The following is a 25,369-nucleotide window of genomic DNA, read 5'->3' on the forward strand; positions in this document are numbered from 1 at the left end:
GGAGTGATACTTGTATATTTGTTCAAAGTTCAATGAGCAAACATGTTGAAAGTTGAAATTGATTTGCATAGCTATTTGCAATTATTTCTTTATATTTGGAATCACAGGCATCTGAATCATTGTTTGTCACTAAAATGTTGTTTAAAACCATTTTTGGTACATGCAATGAGATAAACAACACATCTGAAGATATTTAGTGTCTTTTTTGTACATCAAAGACACTAAACATCTTCAGATGTGTTGTTTATCTCATTGTATGTACCCAAAATGGTTTTAAACAATATTTTAGTGACAAACAATGATTCAGATGCCTGTGTTTGGAATGACATCAGATCTGTGTACACGAGATTTTAAAACTTCAAGCATTCAATAATGATGAAATAGCCAAAACATGCAAAAATAAAATGATGTTATGTACTCAATGTGTTTCAAACACATGATTTGTCCTCAATGCATTTCATCCATATCTCAGGCGCGTAGGAGCTGGGGCCGCAGGGTCTTCAGGACTTAGTTTTGCGACCTTTTAGTGCATTGTATTATACACTTAAAATATCAACCCAAATAATTTGAGAACCCTTTTACACCATACGACATGGGAAGTTCTTTGTAAGACGCGCTTAGATTGCTATAAAAGCCCATACAAACACTTAAAATTTAGAAGAAAAAAAGTGAGGCGAAGTCGACTTCTCTTTGCCGTAATTAAACAGCGAAGTCAATTAATACAGAGCAAAGTTTTCGTCCAAAACGCCTATAAGGCCAATAAAAATTAGTTTGTTTAGGGTAACCTTCCAAAATTTCTAGGTAGAGTAGGTCGGGATATTTTTTTTCAAAAATCTGTCGTAAGTTCAGAGTGTTTTCTTGCACATGGCAGTCTTTCCTACATTACTGTCATTGTCTGACTTTGTTTTATCATATAAACGATAATTCTGATTAAAATCTGCATTTATCCGCCCATAGTAACTCTCTTTTCGCTAACGAATACTTTTTTTGCTCAGAAACGGAAAAAAATAGTTAGGGTCGGCGCATTTTTATAGGTAGGGTCGGGTTACCCGAAACAGACATATTTTTTTAGGCCTAAGGATGAACACTGACTTCTGACTTAAGAAAGTGGCGCTTGATTTCAGCAGATGGAGTTCCTTCAGAATCCATGGGGAATTTTAATAGAGTCAACCGCTGACTTTACCCTGTATTCAACCAAATACATGTACCACAAAACCCTAAACACAATCCAACAGATATTGCTGATATTTTATTATAAAAATGTAAAAGACAAAATTCATTCAAATGATGGATCTCTTCTCCTTTGTTTTACACTATCAAAGCTTGATGAAGGATAAATACCTCCACCAAGAAACTGTGAAAAATCCACATCCGGGCTCGGTGAATTATGTTTCCGTTTTCGACCCGGGTTTTCCTCATTTCTGTCCCTCTCTTTTATTTCTGTAAAGTATAACGACTCACTAAAAGCACTATCTGGAGTAAACTTAGCTCGTTTGGCAAAAGTCATTTTTATCCCCTGCCCTGGGGCATCACAAGCACTCGAGATTGCCAGAGATGATCTGCCTCTGAAATCCAACTTATCCACACCCTCGACATCTATAACCTCGATGTCTGTGTCGCTGGCTGGTGTGAACTTATCCAGTTTTTGTTGCTGTGCAGCTCTTTGTTTGAGCTGTTGTCGAACACCTGCTGCACGTCGCTCTCGATCTCTTTGATGTCGGTCGAGAAGGTGGACGGTCTCCGTCTTAACCTGAAACAAATCAAGTTTTTAAACACCCATAAAACATGTTAGTAAAAAATTATACATGCAATTGCCAAACAAGGGTTATAACTCTGGAGTTACTGTGCGAGATGGCTGTTGACTGCACTCAATTGAGATAGTATGCCAATGAACATAGTGAGGAAGTTTGGTAAAGATCAGATAATAAATGCTTAAATTAGAGAGTATTAACAAACCCATACTATGTGTACATGTAAGAAAAAATATACATGCAATTTCCAAATAAGGGTCACAACACTGGGGTTGATAGCGCATAATTGCTGTTGACAGTTAAGATATTATGCAAATAAACATTGTGACAAAAGTTTGGTAAAGATTAGATCATAAATGCTTAAGTTAGGGAGCAAACATGAAAATATGATGCTGCAGATGCCCTCTCTGGACAACATACTCCCTTTTCATCTGCCATGCCGCGAAGGGGTCATAACTCTGGAAAACTTTTATGCAATAGGCACTATTTAAACTTATTTATTTTTGCACATGAATTTGGGGAAAATTTTAACAATATCATTCTAGTCTAAAATTGTACATTTTGAGCGTATTTTATTACGTTTTTCTTCCATATTCCTGATTTTGAGATATAAAAGTTAACTTGGATGATTCTAAGGTGGGGGATAATTACCTGTTTTTTCTTCATAAGCTCCTCACGCTTGACTTCCTCTTCCAACTCACTGAGGAGTTCTTCCCCCGATTTATCCGCAGTCGGATCCGAAATTGACGTCACCAAGTCACGCTCTTTTGGCTTAAACACATGAGACTTCAGTTCGGCTATTTCAGGTAGCCTCAACGTTAAGGCATCTCCGAAGTATTCAAACATTTCAAAGTAGAACGACACAGGTGACTTGTGGAAAGCTGACAGGAATCCATTGAATGAAGGTCGTTTTGAGAATTTGGTGTCGTAATCAGAAATGGTCTTAAACACTTTTTTTGCCTCGCCGTTATTTGTGGCATCGGTGATGTTTTCTTCCCGAAACTGTTTGATATACTTTTGTAAAACATGCTCCACACAAAGCTGAAAAAATGGAGAAAATCAAATAAAAGTGCCAATCATGATCTTCATAGTAAGTCTAGGACTACTGGTTGGTATTCACAAAACTTCTTAAAGTCATTTCCAAACTTAAGTCACTTTTCTAATTTTAGTATCCCTTTAGTCATATGAAAAAAAAAAATAAGATTTTTCAAAATACATTATCTTCATTGACCTTATTGAACAAAACATACTTTAACGTTAAAAAAACCCTTTACATATCTTTAAGATAATTTTGACTATGAAAATTTTAAGATATGGACTTAAGTAAGGAAGTGACTTAAGATGCCTTTTGAATACGGCCCCTGGACATGACCCTGTTGTTTCAACATCATAATTGTAATCAGGAATGATAAAAGAGTGAAAATACAAATTTTAAAAATCCTGAAATCCAAGTGCCAGTATAAGGCATTCAGGTCCAAAGCTTAAACCCCTCTTTAATTATCTTTAGGTTCAAAGCTATTTATTCTAATTGCAAGTAACTTATTAAAAAAATTAATGCAAAAGTCAAGCACTAAAATAGTAAAGAGCCAAAAACAAAAATAAGGATTGTCTAAAATTAATAAGCGTTATTTTGAATTTAATCATCCCTTCGTTATAAACCATTCTCTACCAGTATAGCTCCATGCACACTCCAAGCGTTAGTCTGCAGCTGGACAAACTCCAGACCCTGGAACTCGAGGGCGGCCAACAGATGAGGCATGTACACATGCAGGTGGGGGACCAACACTCGCTCCACACTCTGAAAACAGAAAATTGGTCAGACTATTGGCTTTCAGGGTTTTAGCAAAAGAGTTATTGGAAGGTGCTGCATGCTGCCCTAATTGTTCAGAGCTTTGATCAAGTTTATAACATTGTTAAAGGGACACTCTTATTTAAAATCAATACATACACATGTATAACAAACATCAATTTTGAGTGATAAACCTTTAACTACTTACTAAAAATTGCATTCACGGAAAATATTAAGTACTGATAACAAGATTGTAACTGTGTATCTAATAGCAGAAAGCGCAAAATATTAAATGATTGGTGAGTGGTAAAAGATTTACTGTGGTCTACTATAGTCTTATAAGGTAGAAATACCGTGTTTTATGTTCATTTCTGTCAAATTAAACTTAGTATCCTTCATAAGAAACATTGTTTTCGACATTTATTCATCCTTTTTGGAATATTAAAACCATATTATAAATTGTGGTAAAAATTGGGGAGTAAGAATGCATCTTCAATGTCATAATTTTTAACTTTCAAATCAATACTCTGCTGTGGAAGTTTTGAATGGATGCATTTGTGATATGCTGTATTCATACCAAGACTTGAGACAACTGTTTCAGCTGTATATGATTAAATTTGAATATGTGAGCATGTCATCAAATATTTCATAATGAAAATTAACAACTATGGCATTTATCACATTGCTAACTTTAACACAGCTCTGAACAACTGGCCTTATATCAAGCAAAAAAATAATTAGTATAACTATATTCTGAAAGGAGCGATGAATTAGCTGTCTGTATATCTATTTAAAGACACAATTTACAAGAATAATGTTTTTTGACACTTGGGCTGCCATCAGGTATGACACGTATCATGTTTGTGTAGCCCTTAAATAGGGCTTCAGTGAATGCTGAACACAGACAGTAAATAAGTTAGTTGCTTAAACTTGGCTTACCTCAGTCCCCAAGTACATGAGCCCCATAACAGCCCCATAGTGGCAGGCAAAAGGTCGTGACAGGTCATGTAGAGCCTCTCGTAGAGTCTTCTCTGTGTAACGCTCTAGGTGGTTAACACTGTTGCCCCAGATCCTGGAAACATTATAGCAGATAGTGGTGATATATCGGTACATAAGCTCCATATACAGGAAATGTAGCAGACAGCTGTGACATATCAGGGTACATAAGCTCCAGATACAGGGAATGTAGCAGACAGCTGTGACATATCAGGGTACATTAGCTCCAGATACAGGGAATGTAGCAGACAGCTGTGACATATCAGGGTACATTAGCCCCAGATACAGGGAATGTAGCAGACAGTGGTGACATATCAGGGTACATAAGCTCCACATACAGGAAATATAACAGATAGCTGTGAAATTTCACCCAGCTACTGGAAATCTAGCTGACAGCTGTGATATATCAGGGTACATGATCCCCAGATACAGGGAATGTAGCAGACAGCTGTGATATATCAGGGTACATTAGCCCCAGATACAGGAAATATAGAGAAAGCTTTGATATATCAGGGTACATTAGCTCCAGATACAGGAAATGTAGAGAAAGCTGTGATATATCAGGATACATTAGCCCCAGATTCTGGAAATCAAGTGGACAGCTGTGATATATCAGGGTACATTTGCCCCAGATTCTGGAAATCAAGTGGACAGCTGTGATATATCAGGGTACATTAGCCCCAGATTCTGGAAGTCAAGTGGACAGCTGTGATATATCAGGGTACATTAGCCCCAGATTCTGGAAATCAAGTGGACAGCTGTGATATATCAGGGTACATTTGCCCCAGATTCTGGAAATCAAGTGGACAGCTGTGATATATCCGGGTACATTAGCCCCAGATTCTGGAAATCAAGTGGACAGCTGTGATATATCAGGGTACATTAGCCCCAGATTCTGGAAATCAAGTGGACAGCTGTGATTTATCATGGTACATTAGCCCCAGATACAGGAAATGTAGCAGACAGCTGTGAAATATCGGGGTATATTAGCCTCAGATACAGGAAATGTAGCAGACAGCTGTGATATATTGGGGAACATTAGCCCCAGATACAGGGAATGTAGCAGACAGCTGTGATATATCAGGGAACATGAGCCCCAGATACAGGAAATGTTGCAGACAGCTGTGATACATCAGGGTACATTAGCCCCAGATACAGGAAATGTAGCAGACAGCTGTGATATATCAGGGTACATTAGCCCCAGATACAGGGAATGTAGCAGACAGCTGTGATATATCAGGGTTCATTAGCCCCAGATACAGGAAATGTAGCAGACAGCTGTGATATATCAGAGTACATTAGCCCCAGATACAGGGAATGTAGCAGACAGCTGTGATATATCAGGGTACATTAGCCCCAGATACAGGAAATGTAGCAGACAGCTGTGATATATCAGGGTACATTAGTCCCAGATACTGGAAATGTAGCAGACAGCTGTGATATATCAGGGTACATTAGCCCCAGATACAGGGAATGTAGCAGACAGCTGTGATATATCAGGGTACATTAGCCCCAGATACAGGAAATGTAGCAGACAGCTGTGATATATCAGAGTACATTAGCCCCAGATACAGGGAATGTAGCAGACAGCTGTGATATATCAGGGTACATTAGCCCCAGATACAGGAAATGTAGCAGACAGCTGTGATATATCAGGGTACATTAGTCCCAGATACAGGAAATGTAGAAGACAGCTGTGATATATCAGGGTACATTAGCCCAAAATGCTGGAAAAATAGTAACGGGGATTAACCCAATACAATAACCCAGTTACAACATTATATTCAGTACATCATGCGACAATATGACAATACCCGACAATATGAGCGAGCACCCTGGCGGCATAGTCCCTCAATACCCAGTGGTCATCCGTGGGGCAGGACTGTCCACTACTAACAAGCGGGTCCAACAAGCAGTACTGGACACTCTGGCTCATCACCGCCAACTGAAAGGCAAGACCATTTTTTAACGTTACATACTACATGTATATACTTGCCCTTAAAGGGACTAGACACCAGATGGTCCCAAAATTGGCAAATACAGTATTACCTCAAAACAAGCCTAGAATTGTCAATGCAAGCTAGTAGGAGGCTGCTAAATACATCATTCTACATGATTAAAATAATAAATTCAATGATTATGTTTCTGTCTCATCTGTGTTTCCACCATTTAAAAATAGTGCATAATGGTTTCCCATTTCAATCATATTTTTTTATGAGTACAGATAAATAAACTGACATTATTTTTAAACTTACTGGGATTTAAGTGGTAGGCAACCAGAGTAAATTTCGTATTGGAATAAAGCGCAAAAACTGTGAAAGATGCATTCGTCGTAAGCAATGTGATACATTAGTAACTAAGATTTAATGTGTTGTACACAACAATGTTAATTTAATGTTAGTTTTTGACGATTTTCTTTTTTCCTTGCAATTGTAATATCTGGTGTCTGGCTCCTTTGAAGTCTTTAGACCCCTGTTGAAATTGTTTCCAAAGCCATTAATATCTTTTACTAGGTTTTTTGTTACTTTCTTTAATGCAAAAGTCTAGCAAACTGGAGATCGTTTTACCACCGATCTATAAACCATGGATTGGCAACTCTCGTCTGTGTAAATGCGATTAGCTCAGACTCACGCATGCAGCGCGATTTCATTCTGAGATTTTGCCGTGTGGTCGTTTTCGAGACGTCCGACATCGACCGAATTTATACATGTAGGAAAACGTTAATTAAAACTAAATATAAATTAAATCAGGAACATATTAGGTCCTGATTAATACTTCGATAATTAGAGAAAATACAATAACGACAAACTACAAACATATTACATGCGACATGTCGATCGGTGTAAAAAATAAGTATCAGCAGAGCTGGCGGAAATAACCGAAGATCGACGTTAATCACCGATCGGAGATTCGGCGGAATTTTCCGATATTTGCCAAGCGCGCGCTTAGGATTGTGGGAAAATAATTATTTCGAATCGTTTCACCGATATCTGGCAGTTGCCAATCCATGGTTTATAGGTCCGTGGTTTTACTAACAGACTTACATAATTACTTTTTCTTCTTCATTTCTTTGATTTTAAAAAAAATAAAAAATGATTGTGTTTTTGGCTTTTAACAATACCAGCCCTGCTAATACCTAGTGTATCGATGATTTAAAGCATTACAGCTTTAGTTTTAATGGCTAATAAAACAAGCGGGCCATGATGGCCCTAAAACACTCACCTAAGCAAAGGGCCACTACTCTGTTATAAAGCATTAATAACAAGAGATGTTTGTCAAACATTATGCCCCCTCTTAGCGCCATGTTGTCAGGATCATATGGACAATTGAATGAAATATGCATGGACCGAAATGACAGCTGATTTGTTGCTGTTTTAAAAATTATGACCATTAAAGTGTGAAGTTAAAGTGTGTTATGACCGTCATGACCATTGACTCTATGAACTCAAAATCCAGAGTCATCAGCTGGTCACCAGAAACATTAATGTCAAGTTTGAAGGCCATGGGTGCAGGCATTGCCAAGTTATCACAAGACAAGTTTTCTTCCTTCAAGGTCACTGTGACCTTGACCTTTGACCCGATTACCCCTTAAATCATAAGGGTCATCTACAAGTCAGATGCAACTCCAAGTCAAGTTTGAAGGCCATGGGTTCAGGCATTGTTGAGTTATCACTCGGACAACCTTTTACCATTCAAGATCACTGTGACCTTGACCTTTGGCTCTATGAATCCTAAAATCAATAAGGGTGATCTACTGGTCAGGTTTAACATCCATGTCAAGTTTAATGATCATAGGTTCAGGCATTGTTGAGATATCTGTGGGGGAAGATTTGTTAACTTTTTTATGTTAAAGGTTACTGTGACATTGACCTTGGCCTGATGACCCCCAAAGTCGAAAGGGGTCATCTACTGGGAGGCCCAACCTTCATGTCAAGTTTGATGACTATAGGTCCAAGAATTGTCGAGTTTGCTTTCAAGGTCACTGTGACCTTGACCTTTGATCCGTTGAGCCCAAAAAACAATAGGGGTCATCTACTGGTCAGGCCCAACCTGCAAGTCAAGTTTGAGGGCCATGGGTGCAGGCATTGTCACGTTATCACTCGGACAACTTTTTACCATTCAAGGTCACTGTGACCTTTACCTTTGGCCTGATGACCCCAAAAAACAATAGGGGTCATCTACTGGTCAGGCCCAACCTTCATGTGAAGTTTGATGACCATACGTCCAGGAATTGTTGAGTTATCACTTGGACAAGCTTTGGTCTACAGACGGACCGACCGACATACTGACATGCCTGTGCAAAGCAATATACCCCTCTTCTTCGAAGGGGGGCATAAAAATGTTGCAATTTAAACATATCTTTACTGATGACAATGCTTTGTTTTATATTTGTAAAGGGTCATGCAATGAAGCTACCTGTAAAGTTTCATTGAATTTGGCCTGGTAGTTTCAGAGATTTTTTTAAAAAGCAAAACAGTAAGTCGATCAATCATGACCCCTTGTTGTATTTTTGTGGCGGGTCACCCAAGGAAGCTTCCTGTGAATTTCATTGAATTTGGCCAGGTAGTTTCAGAGGAGATGTTTTTAAGCAATTGTTGACGGATGGACAGATGGATGGACGGACGGACGGACAGACGGACGGAAGGACAACGGACAAAGACCGATCACAATAGCTCACCTTGAGCACTTAGTGCTCTGGTGAGCTAAAAACTCTGACGTACCTACTCCATCTTTATGAGGCATGAAACTGGAAATTAATATCATATTTTTTTAGGTCTAAACACCATTATTCTCATTGTGGGATGCTATTTTTCATGTCTGTTTTGTAATCTCCTACTGATTTTTTCAATCAATAATCCTGATCATATCTTCTGTGTTTAACTTATCTCCAAAATACAAATATCAAAAATAATTCTGTGTAAATTCTACCTATGAAAATAAGTAACTTACAAAAGGCTGTGCCTCCAGGAAGAGTGAGCTATTGTACACAAGACTCTGCACCATGGATAACAGCCTGGTCAGCTTACAGACATCATCTCCGAGAGTCTTTACCTGTATACAAGAATACTAAGCTGGTCAGACTTTAACAAGAGGCACATCAGTGCCTGTGCTCCACTGGCCAAAAGGTTCAAGCAAAGACCACCTAACGAACATTTTCGTCAAGTTTCATAGAAATACAATCATCAATTTTTGAGGAGAAGTTATTTAAAAAAAATTTTACTTTAATAGCTCTGGCTGCCATGTTGTGCAGTGGACCGAAATGATTTGGGCAATTTGAGTAAAGGAGCACCAAACAAACATTTTTGTCAAGTTTTATCGAAAAAAGGTCATCGGTTTCGACGACAAGTCGTATAAAGTTTTTTTATTTTTTAGCTCTGGCAGCCATGGTGTGCAGTGGACTGGAACCATTTAACAAATTTTGGTTAATGACCATCCAAGGAACATTTCTGTTAAGTTTCATCAAAATCTGATCATCGGTTTCTGAGAAGATGTTCTTTAAAGGTTTTTCTATTTTTTTGCCCTGGCAGCCATGTTGTGCAGCGGACCGGAACCATTTGAGCAATTTTGGTTAAGGACCACCCAAGGAACAATTCTGTCAAGTTTCATCAAAATCTGCCTATCCGTTTCATAGGAGATGTCGTTTAAAGATTTTGCTATTTTTAGCTGTGGCGGCCATATTGTGCAATGGACCAGAACCATTTGAGCAATTTTAATAAAGGACCACCCAAGGAACATTACTGTCAAGTTTCATCAAAATCTGCCGAACCGTTTCAGAGGAGATGTCGTTTAAAGATTTTGCTATTTTTAGCTCTGGCGGCCATATTGTGCAATGGACCGGAACCATTTGAGCAATTTTGGTAAAGGACCATCCAAGGAACATTTCTGTTAAGTTTCATCAAAATCTGATCATCGGTTTCTGAGAAGATGTTCTTTAAAGGTTTTTCTATTTTTTTGCCCTGGCAGCCATGTTGTGCAGCGGACCTGAACCATTTGAGCAATTTTGGTTAAGGACCACCCAAGGAACAATTCTGTCAAGTTTCATCAAAATCTGCCTATCCGTTTCATAGGAGATGTCGTTTAAAGATTTTGCTATTTTTAGCTGTGGCGGCCATATTTACAATGGACCAGAACCATTTGAGCAATTTTAATAAAGGACCACCCAAGGAACATTACTGTCAAGTTTCATCAAAATCTGCCGAACCGTTTCAGAGGAGATGTCGTTTAAAGATTTTGCTATTTTTAGCTCTGGCGGCCATATTGTGCAATGGACCGGAACCATTTGAGCAATTTTGGTAAAGGACCATCCAAGGAACATTTCTGTTAAGTTTCATCAAAATCTGATCATCGGTTTCTGAGAAGATGTTCTTTAAAGGTTTTTCTATTTTTTTGCCCTGGCAGCCATGTTGTGCAGCGGACCGGAACCATTTGAGCAATTTTGGTTAAGGACCACCCAAGGAACAATTCTGTCAAGTTTCATCAAAATCTGCCTATCCGTTTCAGAGGAGATGTCGTTTAAAGATTTTGCTATTTTTAGCTGTGGCGGCCATATTGTGCAATGGACCAGAACCATTTGAGCAATTTTAATAAAGGACCACCCAAGGAACATTACTGTCAAGTTTCATCAAAATCTGCCGAACCGTTTCAGAGGAGATGTCGTTTAAAGATTTTGCTATTTTTAGCTCTGGCGGCCATATTGTGCAATGGACCGGAACCATTTGAGCAATTTTGGTAAAGGACCACCAAAGGAACATTCCTGTGAAGTTTTGTCAAAATCCGCTTATCAGTTTCAGAGGAGATGTCGTTTAAAGTAAAAGTTTAGGCACGCACGCACGCACGCACGCACTCACGACGGACAATCTGTGACGACATAAGCTCCATGGCCTTCGGCCAGTGGAGCTAAAAATAAGTTTTGATCGAAAGTCTATGGTGTAATGATTATAAATTCTTAAAGCTGCATTCTCACAGACTGTTTGTTTTTGCAACTTTTTTATTTTTTTACTTTGAATGAGCAAATTTTTGCATAGATGTTTGGAAACAAGTGATATAAGACTGCTGACAAAAGAGCAGATCACAGTTTTCATAGTTACGTTTTGTGGCTAAAAGTGTTACTTACCATTTAATAAAAATTATATTTTCGACAGCTACCGAATAACTGAGAACTTTTATTGTGAGTATTACCTGATATGACCAAATTGAAGGCACTGATACCAAAATGATCTTATTCGGAGACAAAAAAACCGTAAAAAGGTCACACTTGCTAAATTGTGAGAGTGCAGCTTTAAGTTACCAGTTATTCTGACTAAGTGTCCACAGGTAATTAAGTTCAATTCATTTCATGTCTCACTACATAGATGGCAAATCTCATAACTTTCTTGATCATCATAAATCAGGTTGCCGTCATGAAATAACATCATTAAATCTTTTTCCATATATATCATTTGATGTGATGTCAGAAATGAATAGCGTTGAAAATGTTTGCACTGTTTGCACTAGAGTCTATTAATAGGCGATGGATTGCACTGTTTGCACTAGAATCTATTAATAGGCAATGCATTGCACTGTTTCCTCTAGAGTCTATTAATAGACGATCGTTGCACTGTTTGCACTAGAGTCTATTAATAGGCGATGGATTGCACTGTTTGCACAAGAGTCTATCAATAGGCGATGCATTGCACTGTTTGCAATAGAATCAATTAATAGGCGATCGTTGCACTGTTTGCTCTAGAGTCTATTAATAGGCAATGCATTGCACTGTTTGCACAAGAGTCTATTAATAGGCGATCGTTGCACTGTTTGCACTAGAGTCTATTAATAGGCGATCGTTGCACTGTTTGCACTAGAGTCTATTAATAGGTGATCGTTGCACTGTTTGCACTAGAGTCTATTAATAGGCGATGCATTGCACTGTTTGCACTAGAATCTATTAATAGGCGATGCATTGCACTGTTTGCTCTAGAGTCTATTAATAGGCGATGCATTGCACTGTTTGCTCTAGAGTCTATTAATAGGCGATGCATTCCACTGTTTGCTCTAGAGTCTATTAATAGGCGATCGTTGCACTGTTTGCACTAGAGTCTATTAATAGGCGATCGTTGCACTGTTTGCACAAGAGTCTATTAAAAGGGCATTGCATTGCACTGTATGCACTAGAGTCTATTAATAGGCAATGCATTGCACTGTTTGCACAATAGACTATTAATAGGCGATGCATTGCACTGTTTGCACAAGAGTCTATTAAAAGGGCATTGCATTGCACTGTTTGCACTAGAGTCTATTAATAGGCGATGCATTGCACTGTTTGCACTAGAGTCTATTAATAGGCGATCGTTGCACTGTTTGCTCTAGAGTCTATTAATAGGCGATGCATTGCACTGTTTGCACTAGAGTCTATTAATAGGCGATCGTTGCACTGTTTGCACTAGAGTCTATTAATAGGCGATATAATATAAAGTGCAATATTAAGAAGTTAATATTCCCCCCCCCACTAGATTCATTCTGAAAATGAGTGCATTAAGGTAAGCCATCCATCATAAGGATGCAAAGATGTGTTAGTTCATGAAGGTAAGCCATCCATCGTGAGGATGCAAAGATGTGTTAATTCATTAAGTTAAGCCATCTATCCTAAGGATGCAAAGATGTGTTAGTTCATTAAGGTAAGCCATCCATCATAAGGATGCAAAGATGTGTTAGTGCATTAAGGTAAGCCATCCATCATAAGGATGCAAAGATGTGTTAGTGCATTAAGGTAAGCCATCCATCATAAGGATGCAAAGATGTGTTAGTGCATTAAGGTAAGCCATCCATCATAAGGATGCAAAGATGTGTTAGCGATTTAAGGTAAGCCATCCATCATAAGGATGCAAAGATGTGTTAGTGCATTAAGGTAAGCCATCCATCATAAGGATGCAAAGATGTGTTAGTCAAGTAAGGTAAGCCATCCATCATAAGGATACAAAGATGTGTTGGTGCAGTAAGGTAAGCCATCCATCATAAGAATGCAAAGATGTGTTGGTGCAGTAAGGTAAGCCATCCATCATAAGGATGCAAAGATGTGTTGGTGCAGTAAGGTAAGCCATCCATCATTCGGATGCAAAGATGTGTTAGCGCATTAAGGTAAGCCATCCATCATAAGGATGCAAAGATGTGTTGGTGCATTAAGGTAAGCCATCCATCATAAGGATGCAAAGATGTGTTGGTGCATTAAGGTAAGCCATCCATCGTAAGGATGCAAAGATGTGTTGGTGCATTAAGGTAAGCCATCTATCGTAAGGATGCAAAGATGTGTAAGTGCATTAAGGTAAGCCATCCATCGTAAGGATGCAAAGATGTGTTGGTGCATTAAGGTAAGCCATCCATCGTAAGGATGCAAAGATGTGTTGGTGCATTAAGGTAAGCCATCCATCATAAGGATGCAAAGATGTGTTAGTGCATTAAGGTAAGCCATCCATCATAAGAATGCAAAGATGTGTTAGTGCATTAAGGTAAGCCATCCATCATAAGGATGCAAAGATGTGTTGGTGCATTAAGGTAAGCCATCTATCGTAAGGATACAAATATGTGTTGGTGCATTAAGGTAAGCCATCCATCGTAAGGATGCAAAGATGTGTTGGTGCATTAAGGTAAGCCATCCATCATAAGGATGCAAAGATGTGTTGGTGCATTAAGGTAAGCCATCCATCGTAAGGATGCAAAGATGTGTTAGTGCATTAAGGTAAGCCATCCATCATAAGGATGCAAAGATGTGTTAGTGCCAGGGTTCGAATTTAACTTTGAGGAGCACTCACAAAATTTTGCGAGTGCTTTTTGAGGCAACTCGCAAAATGAAAAATCAACTTGCAATTTTATTATTTGCTTTATTCCCTTATAATATTGTCTAATTAAAGTAGAAATTTACACCTAAGACATATTATGAATATTAAAACGTATCAATCTTGAGTAACTCAACTACTAGAACTTGTTGATGGCTTATTCTTTTTGGGGAGTACGGAAAGACTCATCAGATGCTAGCCGCTTTTTGATCACAAAGCTGTCCAATAATTTGACATTGTTCACTTTGTATATTTACCCTCGTCATAGGTTAATATCCATTCGGCAAGCACGGTACAGATTTCATTAAGTTTATAAGTATTAAAAGCAATAACATTATAAATTTAAAATAAATGAAAGAAACAGTAAAATTAATGTAGCGAGGATGCTCTGGACCATGAAATATATCAATCGACGAAGTCTATTCACTTTGGCAGTTGGGCGGAAATATATCAAAGGTTGATGGGGTTTACATATAGTACATTTAGCCAATGATTAAGCTAAGTGATTATGTCATTTGTATTCATTTTGTATTATGCACGCCTCGGAAAGATTCGAGATAAAACTCGGTCTTGTACGTATTTGTTCTATCTTTGAAAACTTACAAGAGCGTGACTCCGTACTGTCGTTTTTATACTGGTAGTGTAAACATGCCACTTATAGGCTGTTGACACTCCACTACGTAGTGGAGTTAATAAGTTCATGTTTATTCTACTTTCCTTTTAACATTTTGTGGTCTAGAAAAAGCCACTCGCAGAATTTTGCGAGCTTGAATAAAAGTCACTCGCAATTTGCAAATGTCACTCGCATTTTGCGAGTATGCGAGCCTAAATTCGAATCCTGAGTGCAGTAGGGTAAGTCATATATTAAGGTTAGCCATCAATTAAGGTAAGCCATCCATCATAAGGATGCAAAGATGTGTAAGTGCATTAAGGTAAGCCATCCATCATAAGGATGCAAAGATGTGTTAGTGCATTAAGGTAAGCCATCCATCATAAGGATGCAAAGATGTGTTAGCGATTTAAGGTAAGCCATCCATCATAAGGATGCAAAGATGTGTTAGTGCATTAAGGTAAGCCATCCATCATAAGGATGCAAAGATGTGTTAGTGCATTAAGGTAAGCCATCCATCATAAGGATGCAAAGATGTGTTAGTGCATTAAGGTAAGCCATCCATCATAAGGATGCAAAGATGTGTTAGCGCATTAAGGTAAGCCATCCATCATAAGGATGCAAAGATGTGTTAGTGCATTAAGGTAAGCCATCCACCATAAGGATGCAAAGATGTGTTAGCGCATTAAGGTAAGCCATCCATCATAAGGATGCAAAGATGTGTTAGCGCATTAAGGTAAGCCATCCATCATAAGGATGCAAAGATGTGTAATGGCTAATTAACATTAAGAATATATCTGTGTTTAATTCACATTGATTATTAACCAATATATTATTTTTGCATGGATTACATTTTGAACATAACATTTTGTGACTTTTAAATGGAACTTTAGCAGTAGCATTTTTTTTGCTTTACTGATGGCTTTCCTTCAACCAACTATAACTATGTTCTAAAGCTACACTCCCACAGATTTGACATTTTCAAAGATGCAATCCTTAATATAAATGTTTTCATATACCAAACAGGATGAATTAATGTCGACAACAAAGGTTTTTATGAAGGATACCTACCTCGGTAGTTTAATTTGAAAGAAAGGTCCAGAAAACATGGTATATCTACCTTATGAGACTATAGTAGATCACACTAAATCTTTTAGCACTCACCAATAATTTAATATTTAGTTTTTGTTATCAGTTTTTAATAATTTCCATAAATGCATTATTTAGTAAATCGTTAAAGGTTTATCACTCAAAAATTATGTTTGTATGTATTGATTTTGAATAAGAGTGTCACTAAGTTTTCTCAGATTGAGAATAAGCTGTTTTTGGCATCAATGTCTTCCATTTAATCATATTAGATAACTCACAGCAAAACAAATTTCATTTTTCTTGAAGTGTTAGTAATGCTTTTAACCATAAAACATCAATTTTTGAACAGAAATATGAAAAGCTGACTTGTCAGCAATCTTTTATCACTGGCTTCCCAACAGTTATGCAAAATTTGGCTCATTCAAAGAAAAAAACTAAAATAAGTTGTCAAAATGGTCAATCTGTGAGAGTGCAGCATTAAAAATTGCCTGTTTATTCCCTTGTACTCACCCCATTGCTAATAAAGCTGACAAAATGAGGCAGAAGTGGCGAGATATTCCCGTTCGTTCTCAAGTCTGACAAGGCAGTCTGGAAAATATGTCATAGACAGGCCATTATTTAAGTTCCCTAACTTTTCAAAATTGACTTAAGCTTTAAAAAAAAATAAAAAAATTAAAAGATTCATTAATTGTATGCATGAATATAATAAGGCAGGGCTTTTGTAAATACTTGTTCCAATATTTGTACCTATTTTAACCTATATGCTTTTATTTCCAGGTCACAAGCTAATTGTTTAATGTCATGTTTTGATATGTTATGTGTTTGTTATTTATATCGAAAAATAGCTCATTGAGCTAAATAATATTGAGTTATCACTCGGACAAGCTTTGGTCTACCGACCGACTGACCGACCTACTGACCGACCGACCGACATGTGTAAAGCAATACACTCCTCTTCTTCGAAGGGTGGCATAATAATAACTTTCGCCTGGTATTTTGTATAGAGAAAATTTTATGTTCATATTGTAAAGCATGTGTAGGGTTTGTGATGTCACTGCTTATTTCAATACTGCACTCTGATTGGATAAGTAAGACATCCTTTAACCAATGGTATACAACGTAACAATCATCGGCTATTCTTTAATATTATACAAACAAATATTGTTGATAACCATCCTTTGACAATAAATAAACAGCTGCAGAAAATTTTAATTCTATTCGATCGTGATGATAATTATTGAAAAAAAAAGTAAAAAAAAAGGATTGGTCAATTTTTTTATGCGATCATCAAAAGGAAAAATATGTGATCAATCATAAACAGTTTCACATTAATGTCAATCCCATCTGATGATTGTTCCAAAATATCTACTTTTCAAGGAACAATGGTCTGTGTTTGTGAGAAAATCTAAAAGCAGTTGTCAAGAAGGCAATTGAATTTTTTTTCAAGTGCAAAATATTTTACACTAATTGCTAGTTGTCAATCAAACATCATTTGACCTCTGATGGCGATGGAGCCAATTTCAAAATTGTGACTGTCTGAATTGTGGGGCGCCTCAGCTGTATCTTGCTTAAACGCCAAATGTAATAGCAATATAATATTGAACATTTTGTGCCACCCTTACTTTATGTCTCAGATATTTTTTTTAATACTATTTAACTTTAATCTTATTTGAATGCATTTATTATCTTCCAGGTTCTTTGTTGCATTATGTTATTTGATTTGCATTTTGTTGGAAAATTGCTCTGCAAGCTGGTGTTGTAATTAATGTATTTTCGACAACGAGATTATTTTTTTTCTTGTATCTCGTATCTTGTACCCTATGTAATGGGAGCCTACCTTCATCATTTCCTCATCATTTCCCAGCACTGCCTGTGTGATCTTGTCAAAGTATTTCATCAGGGGACCTCCCGGCTCCACCTTATTGCCTGGAGTTCCTGAAGATGGAATGAGGATAGAACAAACTACTCCTTAGACATCTCCCATTCCACCCATACAATTTTTGCTAAGACAGACAAAATCCCCCATGCTATTTAACTTTTTTGCTTTTTTTGTCAAAAATTGATGTAAAATTTAATAAATAAAATATGATTCATCTTAAAGCTGCACTCGCACAGATTTACCGTTTTGACAACTTTTTTGTCTTGGAATGAGCCAATTTTTGCGTTAATATCTGCAAACCAGTGATATAAGACTGCTCAAAGTTTTTGCATGGTAGGAATTTGGGCAAGGGGTATTTTGTCTGTCTCTAAGAAGAAACAAAATCCAAGAGATATGATAGCAGCACGAGAGGTGGTCTAGTGGTTAAAAAAAGAGGGTTAACTAGTTTAATTTAAAATGCAAAGAATTCAAATCTTCTATTAACCTTTAGAAAAAATGTCATATAATCAGCATTATAATCTACTTGAAAATATATTAAAAATTACCACTTATAAATAAGCCAGCATGTTACCTTGCGGATTCTGTGTGGATTTCTGGACCCCTTCTACAACCAGCCAATGAGCTGGAAAAAAGGAAATCAAAACATCAGTTAGAGGAACTTTTGTTACAGGGTAACAAAAATAAAATTCATTTTCTTTAAAACCACATAAAAATGACCCGTATGCTTCCTTATTCTTCTAAATAAGAACTTGTTAGAAGTTTTGCATGTCTTCACTTAAGTTTTCACTACTATGTTAAACAATAAATCAGAAAGGTATATCATGATGTTTTTCAAAATGGTGATTCACTTCAGTGCTCCAGCCAGGATTTGAAAAGGGCAGGGTGCTAGGTCAGAAAGGGCACTTCTGACGCGCATTGAATGAGCCTTAATGGGGCACTTGCAAGGGCCAATGTTCAATTCTTATTGTGTATGTGTTGTAACTACTTTCAATACTAATAGTTTGTTATGCATGCATTAGCTGTTATCTTTACTTTAGTGTCAAAATTATGTATAAATTTATTATTTAACACTCATTTTTGGAAATCTACTGGCACAGAAAAGGGCACAGTTAAAAGGTACTCAAAAAGGGCAGTGGGGTGCCCCACCCTGCTATTTAGGCCTAGCTGGAGCACTGCACTTCTATTGTAATTTTTAAGGAAATGTTCACATAATTTATTTCCCATTAATAAACCTTTTTTAAAGTTTTCCTGTATTCCACGCTGTGTCTAGATATGAACCTGCAGTACACTCCAGTTGAGAAATTTGGGGCCCTTGAAAGCATTCAAACCCTCAAGAAACAATACAACTGCTTAATAAACACAAGTGGTGCACATCATAACAGTCAAACCTTTTATAGTTGTTTCCCCGCTGTGTTTGGGTATAAAAGTACTGGATGCCTCTGTTGCCAGGTTGAGAGTGGGGTCAAGAGCAAAGTGGATCGGTTCCCCTTGCTCTACCTTAACTGCCTGAAAGCTGTGTACCGCCTCCTGTGATCCGTGTCCTAGCACAGGCTGGATTGGTGGATAATTATTATAGTTAAAATGGAAACCAATTATTTCACATTGATCCTTGATCATTTTTTATACAATTTGCAATTATTAAAATTTCTGTTATGGATTGTTACCCATGTCAGATAATAGCTCAACTAAAGCTAATGTTTATTGTTATTAAACAAAATGTATATTCAATTTAAAATAAGGATTCTTGTAATATAATTTTGACCAACTATTCAAATCTTTATAAATTTGTAACTCACATCAAAGAGAGTAATGCTTTCTTACAAACAAGTTGCAAACTTACAAACGGAAATAAACCATGATGTGATGATAAGTTACAATGCTACAGAGAATGAATGATTACAGACCTGTATATCACTGAACCCACAAGCCTTGTTGAAGTCGTCAGTGTTCATTCGTTTTCGCCTTGCATGCCTCATAAACTGTGCACTTTTCTAGAAATAAAACAAAAAACTGTGTAACAATATTTATACTTTATACAAGTTATTGGTATTATAATTTTATGTATTTTTCAAAGGAAGTTTTCACTGAAGGCAATTTAAATATACTTTTACTGATACATCATGAAAAACACTGTATTTCTTGTTTATCTGTAATGATGTTCAAGGAAAATGTCCGCGGAGTTCAGAACAGCAGTGAATGTAGTCCTGCAATGTTTTCACAAACACTGTCAACATTTAATACATCCAACATCAAAGGATATCGGCCCTTGTAAACAATAAATATATACAGGGAATTAATTTTGCATGTTATGTAAAAACATTTCACATATACACCAAATGTATAATTACAGATTCCAAAATGCAATTAAAAAGCATGTTAACATTACACACAGATAATTAAGTATACATGTATAAACTAATTTTAATTGAACTTCCTTTATATATTTAAACATTAATTAAACATTGATTTAAACAATTATTAAATCTAAAATAATATAGAATGTATCCATTCTTTGAGACAAGCTTCTCCATTTAACGCTTTTACTTTTTTAAGTGACACATTTAGTGCTTGTGGTCACTTTGATGCACTATTTTATTTTACCTTGTCACAATGATTTCCTTTTGTTTCACTTATTATGTTGAAAATTTGTTCATTCGTGGCTATTCCATTTAAACATATAACCCCCGTGGGGAAGGCACTTTTAGATTATGTCACCCCCCTACAGAAGCAAATTTACCCATGTGGGGTCAACCTAAGTGAAAAAAGACACCCACCTATATACTATTTAAATATTTGCCTTCTCTCCCCCCCCCCCCCCCCCCCCCCCCCCTATGCTCTACTGGCATGGATTTTGTGGTCATATCAATCCAGAGCATGTATGTATAGGTAAAAGGCAACAGACATATAGTTTATGTTTTGTGTTAGGGTTACCTGAAAACGTTGCACATTCAACATCTGAGCCCAGAAAGTATTGTAAGCAGATTAGTTGCATTAACTATTTTAATATGTGCCAAGTAAAAGTCATCTGACAAAAAAAGTGCTTTCCAAACTGTAGTAAAAATTTCTGTAGTTTTAAAAATTAAATAAAGTTGGTCAAAAGGTCAAAGTCAAGGGCATCCTAGGACATCATTGATCAAATTGAATAAACATTCACAATCAATTGTGCTGAGATGGATGCACGAACACACAAAAAGATTTTCAAACCTTTCCAAATTTAAGTTTACCAAACCTGTGAACTCTGGGCGTGGCCAGTAATGACCCCAGGTGCATAACTTGAACAAACATTCACAACCAATTTTGTTAAGATGAATGCGCAAACTACAGAACTTAAAGCTTAAAAATGGCCTTTGAGCTTTCAACAAGAACAAGGCAAAGTAATTCACAAAATTAACTGCAGAAGCAAAAAGCAAATTGTCACTCTTAATCCAAGACTTGCAAATTGTCTCCCTTAATTCTAGACTTGAATTTACATGTACATGTAAACTTGGCTAAAAATAGAATTCGCTCATGCAGACCTGGCTAAAAATAGAAAGCATTTCTTTAAAACTTTCAAGGCCCATAATCTAGGCATTCATGGGCGGATATGGCTGGTTTTCGAAAGGAACCAAGCTCTAATTGATATCTAAATGCTGTACAAGTTTCATGGAGATACAATCAAAACTGAAGACTGTATGGCGTTAACAAGAAATTGTTTACAGACACAAGAACGCACGGATGCACGGACGCACATACTACGTACATATTACCATCGCATAAGCTCTTCTGGCCTTTGGCCAGTAGAGCTAAAAATGGATTTCTCAGCATGTTTCCCAAACGACTGAAATCTGTTCTATTGCGAGTTATCTTACATATAAATGAACAAGAGATGTTTGTCAAACATTATGCCCCCCCTGAGCGCCATGTTGTCAGGATTAAATGGACAATTGAATGAAATATGCATGGACCGAAATGACAGCTGATTTGTTGCTGTTTTAAGATTATGACCATGAAAGTGTGAGGATAAAGTGTGTTATGACCGTCATGATCTTTGACTCTATGAACTCAAAATCCAGAGTCATCAGCTGGTCACCAGAAACCTAAATGTCAAGTTTGAGGGCCATGGGTGCAGGCATTGTCAAGTTATCACAAGACAAATTTTTTTCGTTCAAGGTCACTGTGACCTTGACCTTTGACCTGATGACCCCTTAAATCATAAGGGGTCATCTACAAGTCAGATGCAACTCCATGTCAAGTTTGAAGGCCATGGGTTCAGGCATTGTTGAGTTATCACTCGGACAACCTTTTACCATTCAAAATCACTGTGACCTTGACCTTTGGCTCTATGAATCCTAAAATCAATAAGGGTGATCTACTGGTCAGACTTAACATCCATGTCAAGTTTAATGATCATAGGTTCAGGCATTGTTGAGAAATCAGTGGGGGAAGATTTGTAAACTTTTTTGCGTTAAAGGTTACTGTGACATTGACCTTGGCCTGATGACCCCCAAAGTCGATAGGGGTCATCTACTGGGCAGGCCCAACCTTCATGTCAAGTTTGATGACCATAGGTCCAAGAATTGTCGAGTTTGCTTTCAAGGTCACTGGGACCTTGACCTTTGACCCCTAAAATCAATAGGGGTCATCTACTGGTCAGGCCCAACCTCCATGTCAAGTTTGAGGGCCATGGGTGCAGGCATTGTTGAGTTATCACTCGGACAACCTTTTATCATTCAAGGTCACTGTGACCTTGACCTTTGGCCCAATGACCCCTAAAATTAATATGGACAATCTTCTGACCAGGCTCAATCTCCAAATCAAGTTTGAGGGCCATGGGTGCAGGCATTGTTGAGTTATCACTCGGACAACCTTTTACCATTCCAGGTCACTGTGACCTTGACCTTTGGCCAGATGACCCCCAAAAACCATAGGGGTCATCTCCTGGTCAGGCCAATTCTCCAAGTCAAATTTGAGGGCCATGGGTGCAGGCATTGTTGAGTTATCAATCGGACAACCTTTTACCATTCAAGGTCACTGTGACCTTGACCTTTGGCCAGATGACCCCCAAAAACAATAGGGGTCATCTACTGGTCAGGCCCAACCTCCAAGTCAAGTTTGAGGGCCATGGGTGCAGGCATTGTTGAGTTATCACATGAACAACCTTTGACCATTAAAGGTCACTGTGACCTTGACCTTTGACCCATTGAGCCAAAAAAACAATAGCGGTCAGCTATTGGTCAGGCCCAACCTCCAAGTCAAGTTTGAGGGCCATGGGTGCAGGCATTGTCACGTTATCACTCAGACAACCTTTTACCATTCAAGGTCACTGTGACCTTGACCTTTGGCCTGATGACCCCCAAAAACAATAGGGGTCAACTACTGGTCAGGCCCAACCTCCATGTCAAGTTTGAGGGCCATGGGTGCAGGCATTGTCACGTTATCACTCGGACAAGCTTTAAAATTATTTTACTATTTAAGGTCACTGTGACCTTGACCTTTGACCCCATGACCCCCAAAATCAATAGGGGTCATCTACTGGTCAGCCCCAACCTTCATGTGAAGTTTGATGACCATACGTCCAGGGATTGTTGAGTTATCACTCGGACAAGCTTTGGTCTACCGACGGACCGACCGACCGACCGACATACCGACATGCCTGTGCAAAGCAATATACCCCTCTTCTTCGAAGGGGGGCATAATTAAAGGCATTGATACAAAAATCAGCTGATTCTGAGACAAAAACTAAAAAACTTTCAATCTGTGAGAGTGCAGCTTTAAGCTGCAAATTGACTTCAGAAACATACCTGTGTGATTTCCCTGAGCCTGTAGCTAACATCCTCTCCCAGAATTCCAGCCACTGAGTCACTGGTTTCCTCGTGACCGGCAGCGTCAGCCATCAGCTTGATGGATTCCCTGCTCATGATGGCATACCTGCGCTCATCTGTTACTATTCGCTTTTCTTCTGCCATGTTTTAGTGTTCTCCTCTAGATTTCTGTAAAAAAAAATTATACAAATGGTTTGATAAAGGACAGGGTGATGCAAAAGAGGGTGTTTAGGTAAGAGGGCAGGCACATTGTATAGCACTCCGAAGAATTTAAACATTACTAAATCTGACAGAAAATATTAGGAATTGTGTTTAACTGCCATGTAATAGTGTTCTTTTGTTTTCTGCAAAAAAGATGTTATACTGGGTAAGTACCTAAATCGGAACAGTACCTAAATATGGAACACCCATTATAAAAGCGTTTTTCTGATCGCAATCGGTTTATTCACGATTTTGATCAATATATACGCTTGCCTTAGATACAAGTTCCAAAAAACATGATACTCCGGTAAGTATTGCAAACGCTGCTATTATTTTAAGTTTTTCATATATTCAAATGTTAATACATGGCACGTGGGGGAATGACTTCATGCTTGCCAAAGTCACAGCATACTGGTACAGTCTGTATTTTTTTACTGAAATCGTCAAATTTTACTGACAAAAATTACAAAAAACAAGATGGAAATAAAATAAATTCTTAATTTACTTAAACAAAACATGTAGCAATAATTTTAAAAGGATACATAAAAATAAATAACAAATTAAAACCATTCCATATTTAGGTACTCCAAGGTCAAAAATGGCAGTTCTTGACTGTGCGGTTAATAAAGTACTTTTCATACAGATAGGTAGTATCTTGAAAAATGCCATTTATATCAACCAATTGGTCTTGAATCCTAGTATGCTGACGGAAAATTTTGTAGCTGTGGTGCAAGTCTAACTAAAGATATTACAAAAATAGTGCCAAAAGTGTTCTGATTTAGGTACTCACCCAGTACATCTACAAGGATAAAGTTTAATAAGAACAGGGTGCTATAAAAGGGGAACAGGGAGCTTAGGAAAATGGAATATTGTACAGCGCTGCGAATAAATTAATATACATTATGAATTGGTATGAAATGGTAGGAATCCTGTTTTATTAAAATAATATAATGATACAGACACAGATTTCTGTGTGTGCAAGAACCAGCCGCCCAGTTAGATCAGTTGGTTAGAGCCCCGTGCTAGTGTTCAAGGGTCGTTGGTTTAAGCCCCACACTGGGCGCTCTTTACCTCCCAGGTTTCCTCCTCAAGCATTCAAGCAAAACATTTCTTTTAGAAACATTACTTCAGAGGACCCATATTTTGCAAGCATGACACATATATAATCAATATCAGTGTTTCAATATCAAAATCGAACAGAAATCAAATAATAGTTCGAAACAACTGTGTACGAATAATACAAAATTACATTGGTGAGAGATTATAAAGTTTATATGTGGGTAAATTCTTGCACAAACTTTTGTTGGTTATCCGTTTTCCTACAAAAAATACTTGTCAATAAATGCCATTAGCAATGCGTCGTAATAGAGAACATTAAATTTACCAAAGTTCTTTTACAAAATGTTTAGGTAAGCACAATATACATTTAACCCAAAGAAAATGA

The 25,369-nt window shown here is 37.5% G+C and overlaps 1 protein-coding gene across 2 annotated transcripts; it reads right to left on the reverse strand.

Moving 5' to 3' along the window:
* Positions 1-1,230: 1,230 nt before the first annotated feature.
* On the reverse strand, positions 1,231-25,345 carry LOC128207530 (TAF6-like RNA polymerase II p300/CBP-associated factor-associated factor 65 kDa subunit 6L). Of its 2 annotated transcripts, none has more exons than XM_052910489.1 (13): positions 25,224-25,345; positions 23,704-23,892; positions 19,828-19,914; positions 19,312-19,474; positions 18,495-18,545; positions 17,882-17,979; positions 16,555-16,632; positions 9,487-9,588; positions 6,351-6,481; positions 4,480-4,612; positions 3,421-3,549; positions 2,403-2,792; positions 1,231-1,750 (listed from the first exon to the last, which is right to left on the reverse strand). In XM_052910489.1, the coding sequence occupies exons 2-13, from the start codon at positions 23,866-23,868 to the stop codon at positions 1,277-1,279; spliced, it is 2,001 nt and encodes a 666-aa protein (XP_052766449.1). In that variant the 5' UTR covers positions 23,869-23,892; positions 25,224-25,345; the 3' UTR covers positions 1,231-1,276. The 2 variants fall into 2 exon arrangements, with proteins under 2 accessions (XP_052766449.1, XP_052766450.1); XM_052910490.1 differs by having other exon boundaries at positions 25,310-25,341.
* Between the last annotated feature and the right edge of the window lie 24 nt (positions 25,346-25,369).

This window comes from Mya arenaria, chromosome 11 (assembly GCF_026914265.1).
Source record: "Mya arenaria isolate MELC-2E11 chromosome 11, ASM2691426v1".
In the NCBI taxonomy this organism is placed as follows: domain Eukaryota; kingdom Metazoa; phylum Mollusca; class Bivalvia; order Myida; family Myidae; genus Mya; species Mya arenaria.